The following is a 24,228-nucleotide window of genomic DNA, read 5'->3' on the forward strand; positions in this document are numbered from 1 at the left end:
GCAAGTTGTGTTAAGACACCAACTTTAAAATATGATGACGAGTACATGACCTAGTTCCGTTTCTACAAGCAATAGGCATGTCAAGGTCATTTATTTTTCAGGATACACTATTATGGACAGGCACCTGTAACTTCCATTTCTGAAGCATTCATATCTGAATCATGACTTTGCACTCATGGAGAATGAGCATGTTGTGTCATTTTTAATACTAAGCCGCCAAGAATAGGCACAAAGAGCAGGGTGTTAGACTTCATCTAGAACCTATCTTTCAATCACAATTAGTGGCACCAAAGAATTGGGAGATGAAGGTGACAACTTATATTGGACACTCGAGGTTTGAACAATAGGCATAGGAAGAATTTCCCAAAACTAATCTTTCATAGAATTCCTCTTGAAGAGAAGTTTAGGAAGGGAAAGACTTGTTTTCAAAGAATGTGACATCAAAGGTGACAAAACAACTTTTAAGATGTAGGATCATAGCATTTATACCCTTTTTGAGTGGGTGAATATCCTAGGAAATACATTTAACAACCCATGGGTCCAATTTGCTTCTAAGGTGATTATGCAAATGAATAAAGGTCAAACAGCTAAGGACTTTAAGTGGGAGAGAGGTGAACAGTTTAGTTTGAGGATAAATTTGTGTGAATGCACTCAAAGGAGTTTGAAAATTTAGAATTCATGTAGGCATTATCAAATAGGAAGTTGTGAGAACTGTTTTCCCCCAAAAGTGTATTGGTACCCTAGTGGCGAACATTGATAAGTGTGCAACTTCAAAAACTTGTTGATTTTTTTCTCTCGAAAATACCATTTTGTTGGATGTATGGACACATGATGATTGGTGAACAATCACATTTTTTGAAAAAAAAAAAAATCCCTCAAGGTATTTGAAAAATATTATTTGCTATTATTGGTTCTTAGAACCTAAATTTGTGTTCCAAATTGTTCTCCTTTTTTTTTTTTTTGCCATGACATGGAAATTCTAAAGCTTCTTTTAGCCTCAAGTTTTCCCTTAATCAAACCCAACAAAGACGTGTGTGATTATCAATAAAAGTAATAAACTATCTAGCAGTGTTATCAAAGGCAATAGCCTAGGTTGCCTAGGCAACAAGGCCAAGTGGCGTAGATAAAAATCACCTCTTAAAGACTTAGGTAAGGTAGCTTAGCTTCAAAGAGGCAATACTTAGGCGATCGCCTTGGGATAAGGCTCAAGATATAGAGGCAAGCCCGCCTTTGACCATGGGTTAAGATTAAACATATTTAAATTATGATTTAATTCAATCTAACATTAAATTAAACAGAGTATAAGATGAAATATCATACAACTAATCATAGTGATAATGAGATAGAGGGCTATCAATCTAATCTTGATGCAAGTGATGACAATTTTAATTTCAATAATGATTATGATGATGAAACCTGAATCTTCTCTAGGATGTTCATTCTCTCATTTTGTTTTTTATTCTGGTTTTTAGATGTTTGGAAAATTAAAATATGCATTGGGACAAGATGAATTTCTCTAAACAATATAATGTTTCTTAAGATTTGGGGTATAATATTAAACACTTTGAATAATTATTACTATTTTATTAATTTTACAAGACACCATGAGGAATAAAAAATTATAGTGTTGATTGTTGAAGACAATGCTTATATTGGTTAAATATCGAATCGGTAAATATATGTTTCTTTTTTATTGCCTTACTATTGTCAAGTTATTGCCTTGTTTTTCACCTTTTGCCTTAGGTTAAAAGGTATCCTATCGCCTTGACATTGCCTTTTGCTTTTGACAACACTGCTATCTAGTTCCCAAAATGTTAGTCTCACATGAAGGGCCCTACATATGACCATGCACAAGAGTAAATGGTGCTGATTTTTCGCTAGACTGTAATGGAAAATGAGCTCTTTGAAGTTTTGATAATTCACAAATTTAGCATCGACACAAAGGACTTTTTTTTTTTATTAACAAAGGAAACAGTTTTTGCAAATAAGGAAAACTAGGGTGCCCTAATCTATGTTGCCATAACATGATTTCATCCTCACTAGATTGAGAAGAAGTCCTATTCACCACTTGAGCTTGTCTTATAACCCATTCACCTTCCTAGCACTACCAATCTTCTTCCTTGAATCCAGTCTTGGAATTAGGGCTAGTAGGAAAAATATTTTCTGCGCAATGATAATCTTTGGTAAACTTGCTGATGGAAAAAAGATTGCAAGAGATCTTAGGGACATGAAGAATCAAACTCAGCATTAGATTTTTTGAAATAGGGAGAGAAACTTTCTTGTGACGAAGGGCAAAGAACCATCGACAATTCTTACTTTTTTATTATCAGAACATGGAATATGAAGAGAATAAATTTGAAAGACTGGTCATATGATATGTCGCCCCTGAATTAAATTTCCATAATGAACACTGAGGGCTGTCAAGAAGTTACCATGTTGGGCTAGAGGTCAAGAGGGTGTGGGATTTGTGTTGTTTTTGAATTGTTCATAAATCTGTGCAGTAGCTTTAGTCGTTCTTGCATGAAAGGCTGAGAATCTAGTCCTCCAAAGTTTGTTGGTTGTTGTCCATTACCTGTTGCCTGGAAAGCACAATTATTCTTGTCAAGAAACTTCATTTCTTCCAATTTACAAGCTTGCCATGAAGCTTCCAGTATGTCTCTCTAGTATGCCCTGGCTTGTTGCAATAGTTGTACCAAACTATGTTGCTCCTCTCTTCTCCTTTCTTGAAAGTTTTCTGTCCACTCATCAACTCATTCTCAGGCACTACAAAAATGTAAGCAGAGTTTTCCATTGATTGGATGATTTGTCCTCCCATCATCACATTCTTCCTACTCTCTTCCCTTCTAATATAGATAAACACTTAATGGTTAGAAGGAAAAGTTTCCTTGCCAATAACTCTTCTCTTGGCTTCATCTGATTTTGAGTCAAGGCTGGTGTGGAACTTAAAAACCCTCTCTTTTTCAAGCATCTTGTTGTATCAAGCACTATCATTGGGATACTCCCATTCAGCATCACACTACCTATCTAGTTTCTGTCACTGACCTCTAGCGTGCTGTAATATTCGGTTACGCTTTGGCTCCCCTGTTTCATCTCACAAATTCGATTTCTAATCTCAAATATCTTAGTCGAGTTTCCCACATCTCTTTTGCAGTTAATAAGAAAAGGCATGTTTGGCCAATATCAGGTTCGATTAAGTTGACCAGTCATGCCATAACCATGGAGTTCTCTGCTTCCCATATGTAGAATGCCATCTCATCCTCCTATTTGGGTGGCTTTGTGGAACCAGCGAGATATCCAACTTCCCTTCGCCACAAACAAACATTTTCACAGATTGGGACCAACATAAACAATTCTGCTCATTCATTTTGTTGGTTGTGATATGAAGTGATGGGGGTTAGAGAGTAGATGCAAAAAAAAAAGAAAAAACAAATGATAGACATCTAGGATCAAAGGCGGCTCTAATACCATGAAAACAGATTGAGAAAATTTTAATTTTTAATGATACAAATAAATGAATATAGCTTATACAGGGTATATATAGATTTTGTAGACATATAGGACTAGGATTTGTTACAATAGTTATCCTAATTTGAATAGGAAACTAATTTAAAATAGGAGATAACTATGCCATGGACCTATCCAGGTCATACCATCATTTACCAAAAAACCTATCCCCTCATTTGTAGGCCTACCAACTATCATATATAATTCTCCTAAAAAATAGCTCCTAAATAATTGAAAAGTTTTACAAGAAACAAAGATAAAAAATAAAAATAAGAATAAAAAAAGTTCTTATTAAAGATATCTTTACTTTTAATTGAGTTTTAATTGATTTTTCCTTTTTCCCTTTTAGAGATGTCATATCCCCATATTTTGAATCCCTTTAATTAGTTCCACCTATTCCAAATTTTGGAGTTGAAGAATATGACTCCTAAATATGTACCTGCACCCAAGTCCAAGCAACATATGTAAGAAGGGATGTGGGGGTGCATGATTTAAGAGTCTTAGCATTGCAGACAACAATTTTATGATCATCACATCACAGTCCATTCCTGCCACTGATTTTTCTTAAACTGTGGTACTTATCAAATTTCATGGTGGAGAATTGGTTTTGATGCCTTCTATAGCAATTTACTGTGCCACTAGGTTTTTCCATGGTTTAATAGAAGGGATGGCATTTGATAAAGCATTTAGCCATTGATTGGGACCCATCTTAATTGCACTATGTAAGTGGTTTAGCTATCTGATACATATGTCCTCAAAACATTCTTGAAACATTTCCTCTTGTCAATGAATTAGCACAAGAACGAAAAAACTAAAACTAGCCATTCTAATTCTTTAAATTAGCAAGCTACATTTGAGAGTGAATATTATGTTATTTGAATAGAAAGGTCAGGCCATATATGTAACTTTATATCAGACTGCCTATTGTTTATATCCCCTTAAAAATGAAGAAAAACCCTTGAGCCCCATCCTTTACTAGCAATGCCATGTATTCAATCATCTAAAGTTGCAACAACAATCTCTCCACATTCCTCAAATAGTGAAAATCTTTCTTGGTATTGTGAAAGTGGATAATAGTCAAACTCAACAACTCCTTTTCTAAACTCATATGGATTCATTTAAATCTTTACTGAATTTGAAATAAAAATAATCATATGCATATCGCACCTGCAAAATATGAACTTAATTTTTAACTTGGGTTATCATTCCCCTAAAATATGTTGAACTTTGCTCTTAATATACGTTTCTAGGGTAATCCTGTTTTTGGAAATACTCTTTATCACTAATGCATGGATACGCTCATTAGGTGATAGTGAAATTGCATCTACTGTCATTAATGAAAGTGAAGCAGAAGGAGAAGAAGCAAGAAAGTTCCTGGAAGATGTCCGTGTTACATTTCCTCAGGTTTGTAGGTTCATACACCCTGCTGATGTGTTTTATTAATTAGTTGTGCTGGATGCTACTTGGAATTTGTTAGCCAAGGTTCGTTTGAATTATATCATTTTTATGGTAATAAATTTATTATCTTCTCTTCATTCCTGCTTAGAGAGGGTATCTTAAAATGAGTATGTGTTTAAAATGCATTAATTGGAGAGGCATTCTTATAAATCCTTGTATTGGAAACATTTTCAGGTTTTGCGTGTTGTGAAAACCAGGCAAGTAACTCATTCAGTGCTGCAACATTTAATTGATTATGTGCAAAATCTTGAGAAAATTGGATTGTTGGAAGAAAAGGAGATGTTCCATCTTCATGATGCTGTCCAGGTATCGTTGGACTATGTTCTTTCATTTATACTTTTAACGGTCTTCAGTGTATACATCATTAGTTGTCTTTCATGCTGAAAATGTTGTTTCAACTTTGATGCAGACTGACTTAAAAAAGCTTTTAAGAAATCCTCCTTTGGTAAAGATTCCAAGAATGCGTGATATGATTACAACCCATCCTTTGTTGGGGGCCCTTCCTTCTGCAGTCCGTGAACCACTTGAAAGTTCTACCAAGGAAATAATGAAAGTACGTGGTGTGGTACTTTACAGAGAGGGTTCAAAGCCAAGTGGTATCTGGCTCATATCTAGTGGAGTGGTCAAGGTACTTAAAATTTTATAGGAGGAAGTAGGAGTTTCAGAAAGAAACATGTGTTCTGTACAAATCTATGACTTCCAAATTTTGATTGGAAACATATCACATACAAGAATTTTTGTTTTGCAGTGGGCGAGTAAGAGCATAAGAAACAAGCACTCATTGCATCCAACATTTACGCATGGGAGTACTTTGGGACTATATGAAGTGCTAATTGGAAAGCCTTATATATGTGACATGATAACAGATTCAGTGGTACTATGTTTTTTTGTTGAGACTGATAAAATAATGTCAATGCTCAGGTCAGATCCTGCAGTAGAAGATTTCCTGTGGCAGGTATATCAAGTTAGCATTATTGTTGTTGCTTCTGTCATAGTTTTCATAGCTCCATTCTTTGGTCATCAACATGGAGAACTATAAAGTGAACTAGAATATATAGGTATAACTCTTCTGATGTGGAACATAGTCATGTTACCAAATTTACTTGTGCAATTCTTTAATATGCAAGAGGTAAATGATATGATGGTTCTTGGTTGATTTGTTGTGTTTGACATTTTAATATCCGGTGGCCATGGGGAAATGATTACTGATTTGGATATATGGCATGCCTATTGATTTTGTGTTCAATTTATCTTTGGTTTTGCAGGAAAGTGCTATAGTTCTTGCAAAACTCTTGCTTCCTCAAATATTTGAGAAAATGGCAATGCAAGATTTGAGAGCCCTTGTTGCAGAAAAGTCAATAATGACCATATATATAAGTGGAGAAACTATAGAAGTACCTCACCATTCCATTGGTTTTTTATTAGACGGATTCATAAAAGGCCAAGAAGAACTGATTACATATCCCGCTGCACTGATGCCTTCCCATAATCTCAGTTTCCGAAGTCTAGATACATCAGGTAATTCATAGTTTTCTCATGAAAATGTTGTCCTCTGCAACTTCATCTTTCTTTCCTTTCATTTTCTTCTTTTTTTGATGTACTGTTTTCATAATTAATCATTTTATTTACATTATGACATCTGGAAGGCTACAATTGATTCAAAGCATCTTAAGAAGAAAGGAAAAAATGGTGTCACTTTCAACTTTCTTTGTACTGGAATTATCATAGTTAAGATGGGGGTACATTCAGCTAGTTTATTTAGTAGCCCTAAATTAGGTAATCAAGGCCAGTTATTGCCTGGTAAGAGAGATTTTAGCAAGGAGTAATTTAGCAAGTTGCTGTATCAAGTTATTGTAGCAGGTATCGTTCATGCTACCATAACAGATTACTCTTCATGATTCGATAGTAGTGAATTAAAAAGGGTTTTTTGGTTTGTGTTGAATTGCTTGCTTTAGTGTTTTGATTAATAATTAGGGTTGGATTGATTTGAGGGCAAAAATTAACTTTGATCAGGGTTTCAAGCCTATTAAAAGAGTTGTGGACATCATTTTGAGTTAGCAAACATTGAAGTCAGAACTTTCAGTGCTAAGACCTTGTTTAAAGGATATATGCCAAGATCTCTATTGATTCCTTTGCCTCTAGATTTTTCTTGTTTTTGTTCTTTTCTTCTTTTCTCTTAATTTCATTTTGATTCTCTGTTGTATGCTATTGTACGAAGAATATATTAGAACATGAACACAAGCCCTAAAACCCTAAATTTCACACATAATTCATGTTTGAGCAGCTTGCTGATCACCCTTAAAAGTTAAATCAACCAACCTGACCCTAATTCTGAATTATAGTGTTTCTCAAACAAATCCTGTACCATAGTCTGTCAGCAGATACATATTGAGTCATTTCAGAGTTGATGTTATCTTACTGGTTTTGGAACAAATAATGGTTATTTGTTATGTTATGTTCTGTTTACATCAGAGAAAAAAGAATGACAGTCCAAATGTTAGAAGTAGAAAAAGAACAAAATCCTAAAAAGTTTTGTTTAACATAAAATGACTTTCAAAAAATGAGTAATAGGAGTAATTAGGATGCTGATATGGATAACTCGCAAGAAAAGAAAGTACCAAGTTAAGTGTGAATGTTTTTGCAAAAATGAGGAGGTAGTAACAGTCGGTGACAAAGAAGAGAGAATCAGTTGATATTGTTTGGACATGTAGCAAAAGATCAAATGGATGCATTAGTAGGGGGGGAGGAATGCTGGAGTCAGAAGGGACTCCCTCCCCAGACAAGGGGAAAGCTAAAAAGGGACGATGAGAAAAAACATGTTTGCTGTTTTTGTTTTTCTTCCTTTTTCTTCCTTTTTCATTTCATTTCTATTTCTAGATTTTACTCGTCTCCATAATTGAATTTATATAGTTTTTCTTTGCCAAATTATTGATGTAACTAGAGAGTTGGGATGCTCCTTCTTGGTCGCTGTGCGTGTAACTGAGTGTTGCTACTTATCTCTTGGACTTGTTTTTGATAAGGTTTTGTATTTTGTAAGGACTTATCTCACCTATAGTTGGAACTTCAATTACTAACAACCCTTTAAAAGCTTAGGCCGCATGTCCAAAATTGTCCATGCAAGAAAGTAATTTAATTAGAATGTTAGACAAGCAGCACACAGTTCAAACTTCTCTCATTCCTTGTTACAGAAACATAGCCTTCATGCTATCAGTTATCATCATTAGATTTCAGCACACAATGGGAGAAACCTGAAGAAGATCCTTCAAAATCCAAGGAAAACCTTTTCTAGTAAATATCAGATCTGGAAGAAGATGGGTGTTAAAATGATCAGCTATATATGTTCAACTCCTAGTTAAGGAGATTCATAAAATCATCTAGTGATCAGAATTTTCAAGATGTTTCTTAGTTGCACCACCCTTTTTCCATGGTTGTACCACAAATATTTTCTCCTACGTCCTACTTTGTTCTAATCCACTATTGCAATTCTCTCTCTCTCTCTCTCTCTGCTCTAATAGATACCATTTTCTTTCTCCCTACCTAAAACCAAACTTGGATTTGCTACTTAGAGTCAGGCCTCAAGGACTGATCTAGTACAGAAATGGAGCACGTGCAAGCCATATGAACTCATAAAATCCTACATCTTGAGATGGGTACCTCATTGTCCTGTAAAGTGTCTGTGTCCTGTGCACATAAATACTCTCTTCAAGCCCATAGTTTGTTATCTCTGCTTTCTCCTAGTTAAACTCTTTACAATCTGAAAAAACTAGCATCACAATAAATTTTATTGAATATCAAAAAACTGATGCATGAAGAATCAAGTAGTAGGTGTTAGAGTGCATAATATTTATTGTGGCCCCAAATCCTACATGTTTACACTTTTAGAAATATTGGTTGTTCTACATGGCATCAAAACCTTGTTTGGCAGGCATGTATTCAAACCTTACTGCATGTTTATTTCTTCAATTTATTAATTTGAAAAAGATATTAGATTACATGATATACATTGTGAGCTCAAATTTTACAACTTTAAGCTTTTAGAAAAATCAGCATATTTGTTTCCTCAATTTATTAAAATCCAAAAAAAGGTTAGACCACATGATATATATATATATATATTTATATATTATAGGCTCAAATCCTACAAGTTTAAGCTTCTAAAAAAATTCATATATTTATTTCCTCAATTTATTAAGCTTTAAACAAAATTGTACTGCATGATATACATGGTGGGTTCAAATCCTACAAATTTAAGCTTTTAAATTATGTTTGGTTAAGAGGTTAGACTAAATAATACACATTGTGGGCTCAAATATTAAGGGAAAATGGTAGGGAAAGAAAATAGAAAGAAAAAGTATAAGAAAAATAAAAAATAGATTTAAAATCAATAAATTATTTTTATATGCTATTTAAAACTTATTTCACTTATTTAACTCTTCTATACAAAGAGTAAATAATTTAAGTTTCTACTTAATTTTAATAACATGTTATTTTCTTTAATATATTTATAATATAACAAAACAACAGAGAATAATTTAACAATTTTATAAAAATAAAAAAATAAAAATTCTTAGTGCATTGAACCACCATAAACTCTTCCAGTTGTGGCAATTTTTCTAATAAGAACAAAGATCTTTTATTTTTCCACTGACCCTTTCTGTTTCCCTTTTTTTTTTCTTTTTTTTTTTTAAACTGTTTAGCAAATCTTTATTCCATGTGTCGTTGCATAAACAATCCTCTCTTCTCCAAACATAGTTGTATTGAGGAATCCAATTGAAAGCTTTAGCAAAGTAAAGTGATGAAATAAATGAACTGAAACTAGGCTCAAGACATTGAGTTTTACCATTAATCCTTTGGTTATTGACCAACAGGAGGTGCCAAGGTAGCTGGTTCTTCTCATCAAGGATCTCCGTATCAAGTTCAGACGAGAGCAAGAGTAATCATTTTCGACATTTCAGCATTTGAAGCAGACCGTGGTCTTCAAAGAAGGTCATCCTCATTGGTTCCTCATTCAGCCGATCAACCTTCAAGATCTCTTAGTAGAGAACATGGTGATCTTATGAGTTGGCCTGAACATTTCTACAAGCTAAGGCAAGACAATCAGAGCACTGAAGGGGACCGTTGGAAATCGAACAGCTTGTCTTATAAGGCAATGCAACTAAGCATTTTTGGCAGCATGGTATGTTCGGTTGTTTTAATTGACTTTGTGCAAGAACTACTCAAGTCTCAAGAAAAATTCTTGAAACTGGCTTCAGGTGTTTTGTAATTTAAGCAGTCTAAAAAATGATAAATGTGAGTTATTTTAGAGGCTTGAAATTATTCAGTTGGAGCTACCCAATGTTCTGACTTCTGATTTATGTTCATGTCCCCCTTTCCTTCCCTGTGATCATTCTTAATTGCCATAAAAAATCATTCGCCTCCATGGCTGTGCGGTAGGACTTAATGCCCTCTTTGTTTGATTGACCAGGTTGGAACACATCAGCACATTCGAAGTTTTCAAAGCAGTCGAGTTAAGCCATCACACAGCCTGTCATACCCAAGAGTGCCAACAACTCATGCCCCCCCACTTGTATCTGTCAGATCAGAAGGGCCTGCTACTGCGAGGAGAGGCATTGATACGGGAAAGTTAACAGGACAAAATCTGAAGCCCCCACTCCAAGGCACACACACAAAAGAGACTCATGAAGTAGATGATTCGAGTGAGGAGTCAGGAGTTGAGGATGAACTCCTTGTGAGAATTGATTCACCGAGCAAGCTTTCTTTTCATCAGGCTCCTTGAAGGTCTGTTTACATTCTACAGCATTATGATTGTACCCATCGACCTTTTGTTTTATTTAAGGTGTTTGCCTGTTAATCTCCACGTAAAAGGAGAAAAAAATGTACAAATGTTTAAATAGGAAAGTGCCTGAGTCTTTGGTAACGGAAAACAATGTTGCCACAAGCTTATGGGGGCTTTTTATAGGAGGCTAAATACTTGGCATTTATTACCTGTCCTAAATCAGCTAGGTTGAATCTATGAAAAAATGGAGAATGTTTGCTATCTGGAGATTTTTTTGTCTTTCCATGAATGATAAGGAGAACAAAAAGAGTTCTGATCAAGGCATTTGAGCCTGTAAATTAATCAGACCCAATTCAAAGCTTGGTCAGACTAGAACAGCTTTTTAAATGGGCTATCTGAAAATATCAACCAGATTTATAGAATGTTTCACTTGATCTCAGGACATCAAATCCTGTTTATAGGTCAATAATTTTCTACCTGCATAAGAAGATGGAATATTCATCTGTATCTTATTCCTTTTCAAATATTAATGTTCTTTCAATTGCATCTTTCCTTAAAAAAGTAAGATCCTAGAAAAATAGCATCCCATCTCACAGGGAAGTGCCAAATGTAGAGTACAAATTTAAATAGTTGCTGATTTTTCTGTATAAAACAAGTTATTTTGTTTCTTTGCGAGATATAACCTGTGAGGAGATTTTACCTGTGGGTAAGGCATACAAATGAATTCTATTGCCATTTTCAAGCCTCGTAAAGCATTCCAACTTCAATGCGCTGAGGCAGAGGAACCCCCAAAGCAGGCAGTGCAGTCCTACAATTACTGTGCAGAACTTCATAAAATGCGAGCATGATTCTATCAAACCATCTACAACTCTTGCCTGTATAAAACCTCGCCTTGCCTCGAATATGAACCACTCCAGACCGCCTTGCCTCTTCCAAGTCTAAAATCTCTTCTTCAATCTCCGGATCAGTGTTTTTCTGTATATAAGCCTGCAAGCTATTGGTCACCAGACTTACAAAATCATCTCCTTCAAGATTAAGAGAATCTGCATAGCCATATTGAATCACACACCCATACACCCCTTTGAGGCCCAGTTTGTCGACAACAATCCTCTCATGTTGAGCAACCTTTGGAACCAACAAGTAACTCAGGGTAGTGAAAATGGTGACCTTGTGAAGGGATTTCATGTTCTTTATGTAATGTCCCAGAACTGGAGTCAGACCATCTTGAATATTGGTGTAAAAGAAGCACAATCCAGGAACCCTCTGGACACCTGGGTCAGATAAGAGCTGTTCAAGTCTGTCCAAGCTTATCTTGTGGGTCAACTCGTATTCTATTTTTCTCTGCCTCCCATAGAACCACCCAAACATTATGAAGGCAAGTATCAAGGAAATGGCAAAAGGAATCCACCCTCCCTCTAGAAATTTTGTGAAGACAGCACTCACATAAACACCTTCCATCACAAAAAATACGATGAAGTAGAGGGCAACCAGGACTGGTGGAGTTCTCCATATCATGATCATGACCAATGTGAGTAATATAGTGGTGATCAGCATCACTAAACTAACAACAACACCTGCAAACGAGATGTTATCGATTAGAAGATTGCATGAATTGTTTAGAGAAAATCAATGTATAACAGGGGTTTGAACAGCAGCATAGAAGGTGAGTGATAACACTAATAATGAAATGGCAAAGACAAAAATAATTCAACTTGCTGAAGCAGCTATTTTCTAGAATCATATTCTTTTGCAATTTTATTGTCCTAGGATGTCACATGATTCAGAAATGCAAAATAGCAGTTATTTCAAGCCATGTTTAGAGAGAATTAAGATCTATAAAACTAATAATGAATTTTGCAATGCAATCTGAAGCAGAATGTAGGGCTTACATACCAAAAGCATTTCCGATATCTTTTCCATCCCCAAAAATTAGTATCACAAGAACACAAAGAATCATCAGGATATAGTTTATTTCTGGGGAGTAAACCTCGCCTTCTTTGCTAGGGGAGGTGTGCACCACTTTCACCCGGGGAAAATAATCCAGTACTACAGATTGCTTGATAATAGAAAAGGTAGCTGATATTAGGGACTGGCTTGCAACAATAGCAGCCGATGTGGCTATGATGAAAATTGGCCAGTAGATTGGAGTTGGTATAAACTTGTAAAATCCATCATCATGATCATTGGGGTTCTTGATCAGGTATGCTGTTTGCCCGGCATATGTCAAAACCAGAGATGGATATATGGTGAGAAAAAAGGCAATCTGTTGGGAGGAAAAGTGTGAGAGGGCCAATTATGGAAACCAAAGAAATAGCATGGTAAATGCAAACATTCACCTGAATTGAGGGCCTGCTGAAATGTCCGAGATCCGCAAACAACGCTTCAGAGCCTAAATAAAACATATGATGAGAAAGGTGAAAAAATGTCTGCATTTGATTTTACTTTTTCCATCAAAATAAGAAACGTAAAAACAATCAAACCTCGTCCAAGTAGGAGGCATTCCCAGCAAAATAATGTGAACAAATGATTCTAACCTTTGTGTGGACACCTCATTTTTCAACTATCAATTTAATAGTCCAACCAAGAAAATAGCACTGAATGGTTAGGATGGTCTCAAGAAGAATCCACTGTTCATAGCCATCTTCACATTTACCAAGTAAGGAGCATAATAGAAATTAAGAAAGCTTCTTCTCAATGACATGATGGCAAAGTATTTTCCCCCATCTTAAGAGGAAGAACTTTTGGTATTCATAAATTCTTTTTAGATTAGCATCCATAAACAACACTTGGTTTTTCTACTGCTATAGTTGACGTCCATCCAAGGAACTTAAACCATTGCAGTAATATCATATTTCTAAATTATCACAGGCCACAGGATAAAAGCAAGATTTACCAGTGATGCAAAGGACAGTACCACCAAGCAACAGCCAGCCATCTTTTCCTCTTCTCCAAAAGAAATGGAAGATGTAATGCGGTGACAAAGCCTTGAATATGCTTGGGTAATGTTGTACAATGCTATAAATTCCTACAAGTGGAATCGTGATGGTCCATGCACCCATGATGGGGGAAAAAAGGAAGCTCACTCGTGAGGTTCCAAACTTTTGCATCAGGAACAGAAGAATTAGGACTGCTGCAGAAAGAGCTTCCACCAAAGCTGCAATGAACCAGAAATTTAAATACCTGAGGGACTGGATAACATGAGAAAGCTGATAATCCTATACACCTCATAAACATGACACTTCAATTTCAGGAGCCAAAGGTTGACCTCCTGGATCAAAGCCTGAACACCTGATCTTGTATATATTTTTAACTCTCATTTATTTTGCATAAATTTCTCCATCATCTGTTAAGGAGGAAAAAATGTCTTCGTCTTCACATGCTTATATTTATGAATCATACTGGATGCCCAATGAAAATGGAATTTATCCATTGCGTTTATAGTAACATGTGTATCGGTTTATTGGTTTGTTTTGCACTTGGGCATTTTTAGAACTCCAATACCTCATCCCATTTTATTATAGTGATTAGTGTAATCTCCCAATATTGAGATACCAACTTTCAGCTTTAAATCTGATGCAACACAAAACATGGTAATTCAAATGCCACTGGAAGTCCAAACACTTTTTTAATCTATGATGAGAAAAATGAGGATGATAATCATTGACACTATACTCCAGTAAATATTGGTCATCCAAAACATGCAATGTCAAGGATATCACTCATATAAGTGCCATTCATTGACTTCTCCCTGCTATTGGCATGCCAAAGGCTAAAATGACATGCTTTTTTATTGATAAATATCATAAATCATCTTCCTTTTATTATAAAATTTATCTTAATATTATAATAACACTAGTGGGAACAGGCTCTCAAGTTCAAGTCTAAGTTCCAGCAATCAGCAGAAATAATACTTACATTTACTGACAGAAGGGAAAGGTGCACGTATCCCATCCATTGCTGACAAGACTGAACAAATTCAAACTAATGAGAGCAAAGACAACACATAAATTCTGAATCATACTGCGCCAATTCTGGGGACATGGTCACAAACCTGAGATTGCAGGAGTAAGTATGCCATCACCAATTAGCATGCACGTGCCTAACATAGCTATAAAAAGTAACACCCTTCTGGCAATTATACTTTTTTCAAAAAATTTCCCAAGCCTACTATGATCCTTCGCACCCTCATGCCCGCTGGAATGAGAGACCTTTGAGTTTGAATCCATGCACTTGGAAGGTAGAATTCCAATATTCAAATTCCTACAGAGTAACGAATACAAGGCAAAGGTTCCTCCTACAATAATAAAACTCTGTAGATGTCAGCATTCAGGCAGAGGAAGCTCTTGCAGACAGCTTGACATTATAAAGTTGTACATAACAGCAGCAAGAGATTTGGGCTTCTGAAACCATTCTAGGTATCATTCAGAAAAATAAGATCTGGAAAAGATGGTAAATTAAGGACTTCAGAAAAACAAAGAGCAGGTCATATTAAGCCCATAAACAGCCTAACTGTTAGAAAATAAGAGTATTTCAAATCACTCCTGCAGAATGGTAAGAAAACACTTTCATCAAAATCCTCAGAAGCATTGCTAAATATGATTTCATAGCATTTTCTTCTTCCAAACTGAAGTTTTAAAACCTTGTATTAAGTGGCACACTGGTTTCAAGATAGTCGACTTCCAGAAACTAATTTGATTTCCATAATGACAGAAGTTTAGTCCAGAGTTGTAGTTTTAGGTCCAAATGCATAGGAAATGAAGCATCAGTCTAGCTCAGACACCTCTGTTGCTGCTGCCAATAACAACATTGAGACCAGCCATCATCCCTATTGCAAATCCCTCCTCTCAGACCGAGGCTAGTACTGCCACGCCACTACAACTCCACTTCCAACTTTCCATTCAAAAGGTAAAGAAAATGCAATTACAGTTACTCCTCCAAAGAGCTGCAACTCAATTTCATTATTCAAAATAATTTCAATTATATGATTTTTTTCAATTTTTAGAATTGGGAACTCAAGCATTCCAAAACATACCCTGAGTGGAATTTAACAAAATCACAACTTTACCAACCGAATTTACTTGTAACAAGAAGATGTGATGAACGCCAGGTAGAAAATGTTACTTGAAAATCTTATTCAACACAATTTGAGAACACTAACAAAATTATTTAGAAAATAAAATAAAAATACATTATTTGCCAATGTGAATACTGCAACTATATCATCATTTTTTACACCCCTTACAACTACGTCCATATTTAGAATCCTTCTTCTCTATTTAATTGGTTGTTAAGACAAGGCATCAACATATGCAAAACCAGAACCAGAAAGCCTCATCCTAAGCATTTCAGATCAGCCTTATGGGTGAAAGAACCATTTTTAAGGTTCAGATTTGGTCAAAACTCATTGAATTGGTGCCAAATTCCTGGGAGACCAGTTGACACACTTTTTACATTTTAGACACCAAAACAACATAAAACATAATATTCAAAATTTCATTTCATTTCCGTTCCTTTTTCCTTGATTTTCACAACATCCAAACCGACAGGAAGCAGAATAGTGAGGCGGGTTGACGGATACCTTCACCCTGATCGTCAGCTTTGAGAGCAATAGAGGCATACTTGACAACCCCAATAAGAGTAAGGGTCCAGAACATGATGCTGTAGATACCCAAGTAGTCATCTTCTGTCGGAGATTTCAAGTGCATGGAAGGGTAAACATACAACGGGGAAGTAACAAGTCCTCCGAACACAACTCCTAATGTCCTGTATGCCAGTAACAAATTATTGCCTCCATTGTTCCCCTGTTTCCAATATGCATTCATAATTATTTTTTTTTTTAAAAAAAAAAAAAAACTTATTTACAGCCAAAAAAGAAAGCAAGAAAACCAACAATTCAAATCCATCAGAAGAAATAATAAAAATAATGATAATATAACGGTACAAGTAATAATCCAAACCAAATTTAGAAAGAAGCATGAAACAAATCATTAAAGAAAAATAAAAATAAAATTCTCCAAACTCAAAGTTGCTTGACACAAATTGCTCAGAGCGAAGAGTGAGTGGCGAAGCGGAGATGGAGAAATGAGGTGAAATCGTTGGCCTGCGAGAAGAAAAATACCATGTGGTGGTGTGTGGATGCAAGTAGAGCGTTGGTAGAGTAAGGAGGGATCAGAAGATTGGCATTAGGGATCGAGTGAACCGTCGGTCCGTGAGGTGTCCCGAATTGACGACCCGTGGGCATTCTTCTAAAACACTTCTCCAGTCCCCCATTAGTCCCCTACAAGCCTACTAGTCAAGGCTTTTGCGTGGCAAAGTTGCTTCCTCTTTTAGTCTTTTGGATTTATCACATGCTCCTTTTCAACAATGTCCCCTCCATTTTAGGGCCACTTGTTTAAAAAAAGACACATCATGATCCGCATAATTCAACCATCATGACTTACTAAAAAGAGACCTACATAAAATTGTCCTGCCTATTTTATTTTTATATTGGACTTGTCCTTTGGAAAATCGATTTATTTTCACAACCGAGTGTCATCTAATATCTAATTTAACAAACAATACAATAAAAAATATATCATTCGAATTTTAAGACAGACTTTCCAAGCACCATCCTTGTTTTCAAACACTTTTGAAGCACTTAAATATTATTTTAATTTATGGAGGAAAATAGGAAGTAGAGAGGGCATGCCTAACGACTCCTCACGCACATGATGCTCACTTTTCAAAAGAATCTTAACCTTATTTGAATGGGAATGCAGTGTCGTTACTCCAACAGGACCAGTGAGCATCCTCTCCGTTTGTTTCTATATATATATATATATATTTTTTAAATGGGTTTCTTCTTGTACTTTTTTTCCATTTTTGGTCAAAATTGGTTTAAAAAACGTTTTTTTTTTAAATATTAAGATTGTATTTCACATATTAAAAAAATTAAAAAAAATGTTATAAACACCTTTTAGAATCGTTACCAAACACATTTTAAGAATACGTTTGAAAATAATTCTAAAAAACGTTTCTAACATTTCTAATACTTAAATAATAAAAAGTTGTAAGTATTAAAAAGATTAAAAGTGTTTCCTATAATTATTATTAAACGGGTTTTAAGAATTTAATAGTGATTTTAGAAAGCATTTTTAATATTTTTAATATATAAAAATTTTTATCTTTCAAATATTAAAAAAGTTAAAAACGCTTTTTAAAATACTATTGAACTGACACTAAGTGTTTGACAAGTTTTAAGAACAATTTAAAAAAATATATGTTTATTAAAAACACTTCAAATAAAAACACAATAAAATATACTTTAAACCCGTGTTCAAAACAATCAAGTTATATGACATAAAAAATAAAAATAAAATATTTATACAAAGGAAGATTTATAGGACTCTTTGGAAAACCGCTCTTGTTAAGGAAATATTATGAGAAAGAAATAAAGATGTCCAGGAAAACTGAAGTAAAAAAAGGCATTGCCTCAGAGGAAAACAGAAGACAACATTGTGTGAAAGCATGAATCGGTACTATTTCCCATTTGGATGGATATTTAGAACTATTGCCATTATTCTGAGTTCATCACTAACTCTTTCTTTCACACCGGGAGCCTCTAAAATGAAACATCAATTCTCAACTTTCTCAAAATATTTTTTTATATATTTAGTATATAATATAATTTAATATATGTTGGTTAACAACGTAATCTGATTTTTCTTTTTATATAAAATTTTAAATATTATGATCATAAATATTATTAATAAAAAAATAAAAAATTAGATATTAAAATATAAATCACGAAAAAACTTCCAAATGATAGAATAAATGCAATTTTAATAAATACAACATAAATCATGCATAAGATTAAAACATGCAAGAATATGATCATTTTATTTGATCTAAAATTTTCATAAGTGATGAATCTTCATCTAAATCTTGAGCTAATAACTATACTAATTTCATCAAAATGATTTTTCTTTAAATGGTCATAATTCAAAGCATTATCAATTTTGTCTTATAAAAAATTTCAATTCAATAAGAAGACAAAACAAATATGCACATCTAAGTTAAGAACAAAAAGTCTTTACCCCACTTGTGGAATTTCCGATAATATTGTCTATTTGATAGTGATTTACATTATCTTTATTCTTTTGAAAGATACTTTATTGACTTGCTTTTTTAATTGTGGAGCCTCCATCTTTCTTTCTTGTTAGCCAAGTTTCATCAATATGTTTCTTCTAATTTCTAACTCATTATTGTCTTTCATAAATTTTCAACCAATAGTGTTAAATTGATCAAATATCATAAATGTCTAGACAAATTGTAAAAATCATTTTAAACTAGTAATTCAAGGTTGAAAGACTATATAATATAATAGCTTAATGCAAAAGTCATGACTACTCAATAGCTTAATGTCATGACTACTCAATAGTCTGATGTCATAACTGCTTAATAGCCTAATGTCATGACTCACTATAATTTTTGTCTAATGTTTAATTATACACACTACTGCACTCACCATGAAAAAGCTATCCTAATAACCAAGATTAGTCAACCCTCTAATTAGAATGTAGTACACTACATATTCAAATGGATTGTTGAAATCTATGAACTAGTGGTAAACTAGTAATTTATTTGTAAAAAACTCATGACTTAATCTTTTGTGCAACTAATAATACTCTCAAGTTATGTACAATGTAAAAAATATCATACCAAAATGTTCATAAGATATAATGCATAGAATATGATAGATAAAAGTAGAACTAAATTCTTATTAAATAAATAGTAAATCAAAATTTGTTACTTTTAGTGCATTAAGTTATGTAGTTTAAAATTGACAATTTTGTTATATTCATTTTGGCATTGAATTTTTTTTGACACTTCACAAACCACTCCCACACACTCGCTTTGTTTCTCTCACGTTCAAAATCAAACACTCCACCAAAACTCCATCTTGCGGGGCATAATAAAGGAAGTTAATATATTTTCTTCCGATCACTAATTTGAGGGAAATGTTTGGCTTTTAGAAAATTTGAGGGAAAATATGAGAAAAAGAAAATTAGAAGGAAAATAAAAGTAAAGGAAAATAAAAAATAGATTCAAAATCAATAAATTATTTTTATTATCATTTTAAACTCATTTCACTTATTTTTCCTAAAGATTAAATCATTTAAAAAATATAAATTCATAAATAATTTTAATTATATTTAATTTTTTTAGTATTGTTTATGATAAAACCAAATATGATAAAATCATTTTTCTTAACTTTTTTTTTTAGTACTTTCCCATAATCAAAGGCTAGTGATATGTAATTGATTTTTATATTTATGGGCTCCAAAGGTGTCACCTCATATTTTTTTTTCAAATTATACTATTTTTTACCATTTATAATTAATAAATAAAAACTTTTAGTACACAAATAACTACTATTTAATATTAAAAAGTTATTTCTACTAATATTAAATTGTGTCTTAAAAATTGATTACGTCAATTAATTATAAAATAAGAAATTAATTAATTTATATATTTTTTTTATTCTTTTTAGTAAGAAAGGGTTTTCAAAGCATGATTAAAACGGTTAATTATAAATTAAAAATAAATATTTTTAAAATTTGAAGCTTATCTAATAAAATTAATTTAATATTAAAACAAAATAAAATTATTAATTTTTTAAAAAATTTAATGCACTCAAATAAAATAAAATCTATAATATTTTTTTTTTCACAACTGGAATAAAATAAAATTGATAATGGTTTCAATTTTTTTAAGTTCTTAAGATTTTCTCTAAAAAGTTAAATACAATATAATTTAATTTGGAAAAAAAATTAATATGGTGTTTTCTCATACTTATAATTATGTGATATGTTATCACTATATAAAAAATTGAAAATTTATTGATCTTCAAGTTTTTAAATCAAGTGAAAGTAGTTATGAACTTATGACCCAATTAAAAACATTATATAGAAAAGATATTAGGAAGCAATGTCAAAGTGAAATGAGCAAACAAAAAAAAAAAAGTACTAAATAAATTTTAAACTAAAATTAGTTAATTTTATAATACATATCTTTTAAATAGTTTTATTATTAGTTGAAAATATTATTAAAAATAAGAAGAATATTTTGATAGAAATTGTTATTTTAAGAAATTATAAAATGATTTGAGTAAATCTTTTATGAACGTTTTTTTAATAAGAAAATTGGTTGAATCAAATTATTTTAGTTTCTAAAATTTAGTTTAAAAAATTGAAGAAAAACCGGTCAAAAGGCTTTTCAAACTGAGATCTAGTGTGCAACTCTCCACTGGATCATATCATGCCGGACCCATGAGTAATGGCCACATGCTTAAAGACGGAGCTTTTGGGTGCTGATGATGATGACGTGGCGAGGAAAAGATGTTTGTCAAATTCTACAGAAGTGAGGGGCGTGCACAGCCGATGCGGATTTAGTATCGTTAAAAGCATTGGCGGGGTTCGGTATGTAAGTTAGAAGCGTGTCCTGAATCCAAGACCCGTTCAATGGGATCGCGTGAGGTGAGACTCCCGATTGGTGACTGGCGCTGGGGTAGAGAGAAAAAATGAAATGAAAAAGGGCGCGAGGGCTGGGGTTGAGTTGAGAACTAGTCTCTTATTTGTATCGAAGACCCGACGACACGCTCAGGGACACGGTTACGCGTTGTCCACACTTGATATAAATAAACACGCGTCGGTCTCCCGATCTTCCAAGTTGGTTCCTCTTCTCTAACTCCCCGCCTTCACTTGAGCAGCAATGGAAGCTCCCAGGCAAGCGCCGCCTCCGACTACCGCCACTGCCCCTCGTTGGATCCCTAAACGAGGCCAAGTTCTCAAGAACATTCTCAAAATGGCGTTTTCCTGCTCCTGTTTCCCCAATCAGAGACGCCGTCCCCGAACCTCTGCTTCCATGATCCATCCTTCTTCCCTGTGATGATTCCTCCATTTTTGTTAGACCCTTTTGATCTCGCCTTCTTTTGCCTTAGGTGTTTTTTTTTCCTTGCTGATTTTGATGTCACGCCACCGATGGGTTTTTGTTAGCTCTTGAAGGGAAGCAAAGAATTTCTCCTTCCTCTGTTTGTTTCTCTTTTGGAGAATCATTTGCCTCAGATGCTGTGGTCTGTGGGGTGTGACGGTGCTTGAGGAGCAGGGTTTCGTTGATGTCCATTTTACATCTTAAATTTTGAATTGTGTACTTCTGTCGTCCTTTTTTTCTTTTTCTTTTTAAATTGGGTTCAACGTGATCAGGTTGGAACTGGGTCCCTCTCCTCAAATGTTGTAAACAGGGGTCTAAATCAAATAACCTTCTAATGAACACGAAAATGCCTCTATTTCTGGATATGACTCAACCAAAACGGACTAATTTCAATGTGGCTCAGCTGGGGACTGTTTGTTGTTGTAATTTGTTGCACAACGCAAAGCATTGGATGTCCTGTTCTCAGAATCCATCCTTGTCCTTGAAATTACTTGCTAAATTACATTTTTCATTTATATATTTTTTGAAAATAAATAAAGAACGCTTGTCACCCTAGCGTTTTTCCATAGAATTGACCATGAAAGTGGAATTATTCTAATCCAAAAGTGATGATGATTAAGACGGCTTTGTGTCATGTGGTCAAATATGTTGGGAGACTAATTAGACTTTACGGTCAAAATAATGTTTTTTATTTTAAATAATGAAAATAGGTCTCCTCCCAAAATATTTATCAATTTAGTTTTTATAATCAAATATTCATTCACCACTTTTTTTTTTTTTTTTTAAGTGTAAAAAATCATAATTAATAAATATGATTTTAGTTTTAAATTTAAAATCATAATTACCTGTTGTGATTTTAAATTTAAAACTAAAACCATAATTAATAATCGTGGCTTTAAAATGAAAAAATAAAAAAATAATAAAAATGAACTTGATAGTGTAACGTACTAGTTTGACAAAAATTTTTAATATAGGTTTAAATTGAATTTCTTTTAAAAAAAAAATTTGGTTACTTTGACCTGAAGCCTAATAATTAAGAGTGTATAAAAGGTTTGCCGAGTGACCATCCACAACTCGCATTCACATATTTCAATGTTGATTCAATTATGCATATGTACATATTCTAAAAAGTCAATGAAATGAAAAATAAAATCTCTTTTTTAAAAGGTCCAAGGTTTCTCCATCTTTTGAGATTTTTCTTTGTAAATATTTAAATAGCATATGACATCATCAAACCAAATAAAATTTGGAAGTACGAACAATTTTTGATTGAATAAAGAAATTAAAATGTGATCATTATTAAATTTTTGAAGGTAGAAGTAACACATCAAAAAGTGCTTCTTCATACTTAAAATTGATTGCGTACATAAATATCTTTGACAAATATGTCTGTATCAATTTCTAAAATAATCATTTCAAATAATTCTTGAGCAATCACTTAATAAATATTTTTTTAAAGAATATAATATAATATAAAAAATAATATTAAAATATTTTTTATTTATATCCAAATAATTCTCATGATTAAATTTTGAAAGATGTTAAAGAGAAATATATATAGTTTTATTTTATTATATTTATTTAGGTCATTTTAATGATAATGAAGAGCTAAGTAAATGGATCAAGTAAGATTTTGATTATGATATATAATATCTACACAAGATATATGAGTATTTTGAGTGATCTTATAATTCATTAGGATATTTGTATCAAATGTTTACAGAGATTGAAAGGGATATCTTGTGATATGAAACATGACCAATAGTAAAGGTAAAGGCTTAAGAGACAAAGATTACATGAGTTTATTGTATGAAAAAAAAAAAGGAAGCATAGACACAATTGAAGCAATAAGGCATAGATAGAGCAAACAGTGGTAAAGTAACAAAGATATTGTATTCACGTGAAGTAATTTGATTATGATATCTTATATTAAATAAGGAAGAAGTTTTTGTCTTTATATGGATAAATGGTTTTTCTTAATTGAGTGAATATATATTTCTATTACAAGTTGATTCTAATATCTTGGTGTGAGACTTTGAATTAGTGTTATAAGTGGTTTTTCGATCTATGACACTAATGTGGTGTTTGTTTTATTAATTTAATGTTTAATATAATTTGCTTTTAGATTTTTAATTTTGTTTTTAATTGTTTTTGTTTTTACCTATTACTTATTTTTTAATAAAAATTTTATTGATTAAAAAAGCAAAAAAAACTTAATTAATGTAAATAAATACAACATTATCAAAAACTTAATTTTATTCAAAATATATATATATATATATATATATATATATATATATATATATATATATATCTTAAAGGGAAAAAAAATAACTAAAGATATTAGGTAGATTTTTGGTGTTAAATTGATGGGTGGAAGCTATTGGAGTCGTCAATAATTTTTTTTAAGAAAAAATTATTACTCCAATGAATATCTAAAAAATGGAATCTAAATAAAAAATAAATAAAATAATATAAACTTTGAAAAGAGTAAAGTTGCTGCGTGTGAAATGTGTGTA

The 24,228-nt window shown here is 33.0% G+C and overlaps 2 protein-coding genes across 4 annotated transcripts in view; one reads left to right on the top strand and one right to left on the bottom strand.

Annotated features, from left to right (window-relative positions):
• LOC117916165 (sodium/hydrogen exchanger 8) overlaps positions 1–11,007 on the top strand; it is a 70,937-nt gene extending 59,930 nt beyond the window's left edge. For both annotated transcript variants that reach the window (XM_034832063.1, XM_034832070.1), the window contains 7 exons: positions 4,811–4,908; positions 5,137–5,268; positions 5,372–5,590; positions 5,711–5,917; positions 6,228–6,480; positions 9,831–10,138; positions 10,427–11,007. In XM_034832063.1, the coding sequence (XP_034687954.1) occupies positions 4,811–4,908; positions 5,137–5,268; positions 5,372–5,590; positions 5,711–5,917; positions 6,228–6,480; positions 9,831–10,138; positions 10,427–10,738 (1,529 nt within the window). In that variant the 3' untranslated portion in view covers positions 10,739–11,007. The remainder of the gene's footprint in view (positions 1–4,810; positions 4,909–5,136; positions 5,269–5,371; positions 5,591–5,710; positions 5,918–6,227; positions 6,481–9,830; positions 10,139–10,426) is intronic.
• A 215-nt stretch (positions 11,008–11,222) lies between these two features.
• LOC117916178 (probable potassium transporter 17) lies at positions 11,223–16,997 on the bottom strand. 2 transcript variants are annotated; one of them, XM_034832078.1, is made up of 8 exons: positions 16,857–16,997; positions 16,317–16,539; positions 14,790–15,032; positions 14,654–14,704; positions 13,632–13,892; positions 13,075–13,127; positions 12,632–13,001; positions 11,223–12,312 (listed from the first exon to the last, which is right to left on the bottom strand). In XM_034832078.1, the coding sequence occupies exons 1-8, from the start codon at positions 16,977–16,979 to the stop codon at positions 11,477–11,479; spliced, it is 2,160 nt and encodes a 719-aa protein (XP_034687969.1). In that variant the 5' UTR covers positions 16,980–16,997; the 3' UTR covers positions 11,223–11,476. The 2 variants fall into 2 exon arrangements, with proteins under 2 accessions (XP_034687969.1, XP_034687978.1); XM_034832087.1 differs by lacking the exon at positions 16,857–16,997 and adding an exon at positions 16,758–16,850.
• Between the last annotated feature and the right edge of the window lie 7,231 nt (positions 16,998–24,228).

The sequence above is a fragment of the Vitis riparia genome, chromosome 1, assembly GCF_004353265.1.
Source record: "Vitis riparia cultivar Riparia Gloire de Montpellier isolate 1030 chromosome 1, EGFV_Vit.rip_1.0, whole genome shotgun sequence".
NCBI classification, from domain to species: domain Eukaryota; kingdom Viridiplantae; phylum Streptophyta; class Magnoliopsida; order Vitales; family Vitaceae; genus Vitis; species Vitis riparia.

What these genes read in the sequence shown, in the direction of transcription:
- LOC117916178 (XM_034832078.1), bottom strand. Translation starts at nt 16,979, where the DNA reads ATGCCCACGGGTCGTCAATTCGGGACACCTCACGGACCGACGGTTCAC. An exon ending in CATCCACACACCACCACATG is followed by an intron (nt 16,540 to 16,856) that starts GTATTTTTCTTC and finishes TATTGGAAACAG; the next exon opens with GGGAACAATGGAGGCAATAA. An exon ending in TACTGTCCTTTGCATCACTG is followed by an intron (nt 13,128 to 13,631) that starts GTAAATCTTGCT and finishes TGTTTTATTTAG; the next exon opens with GCTCTGAAGCGTTGTTTGCG.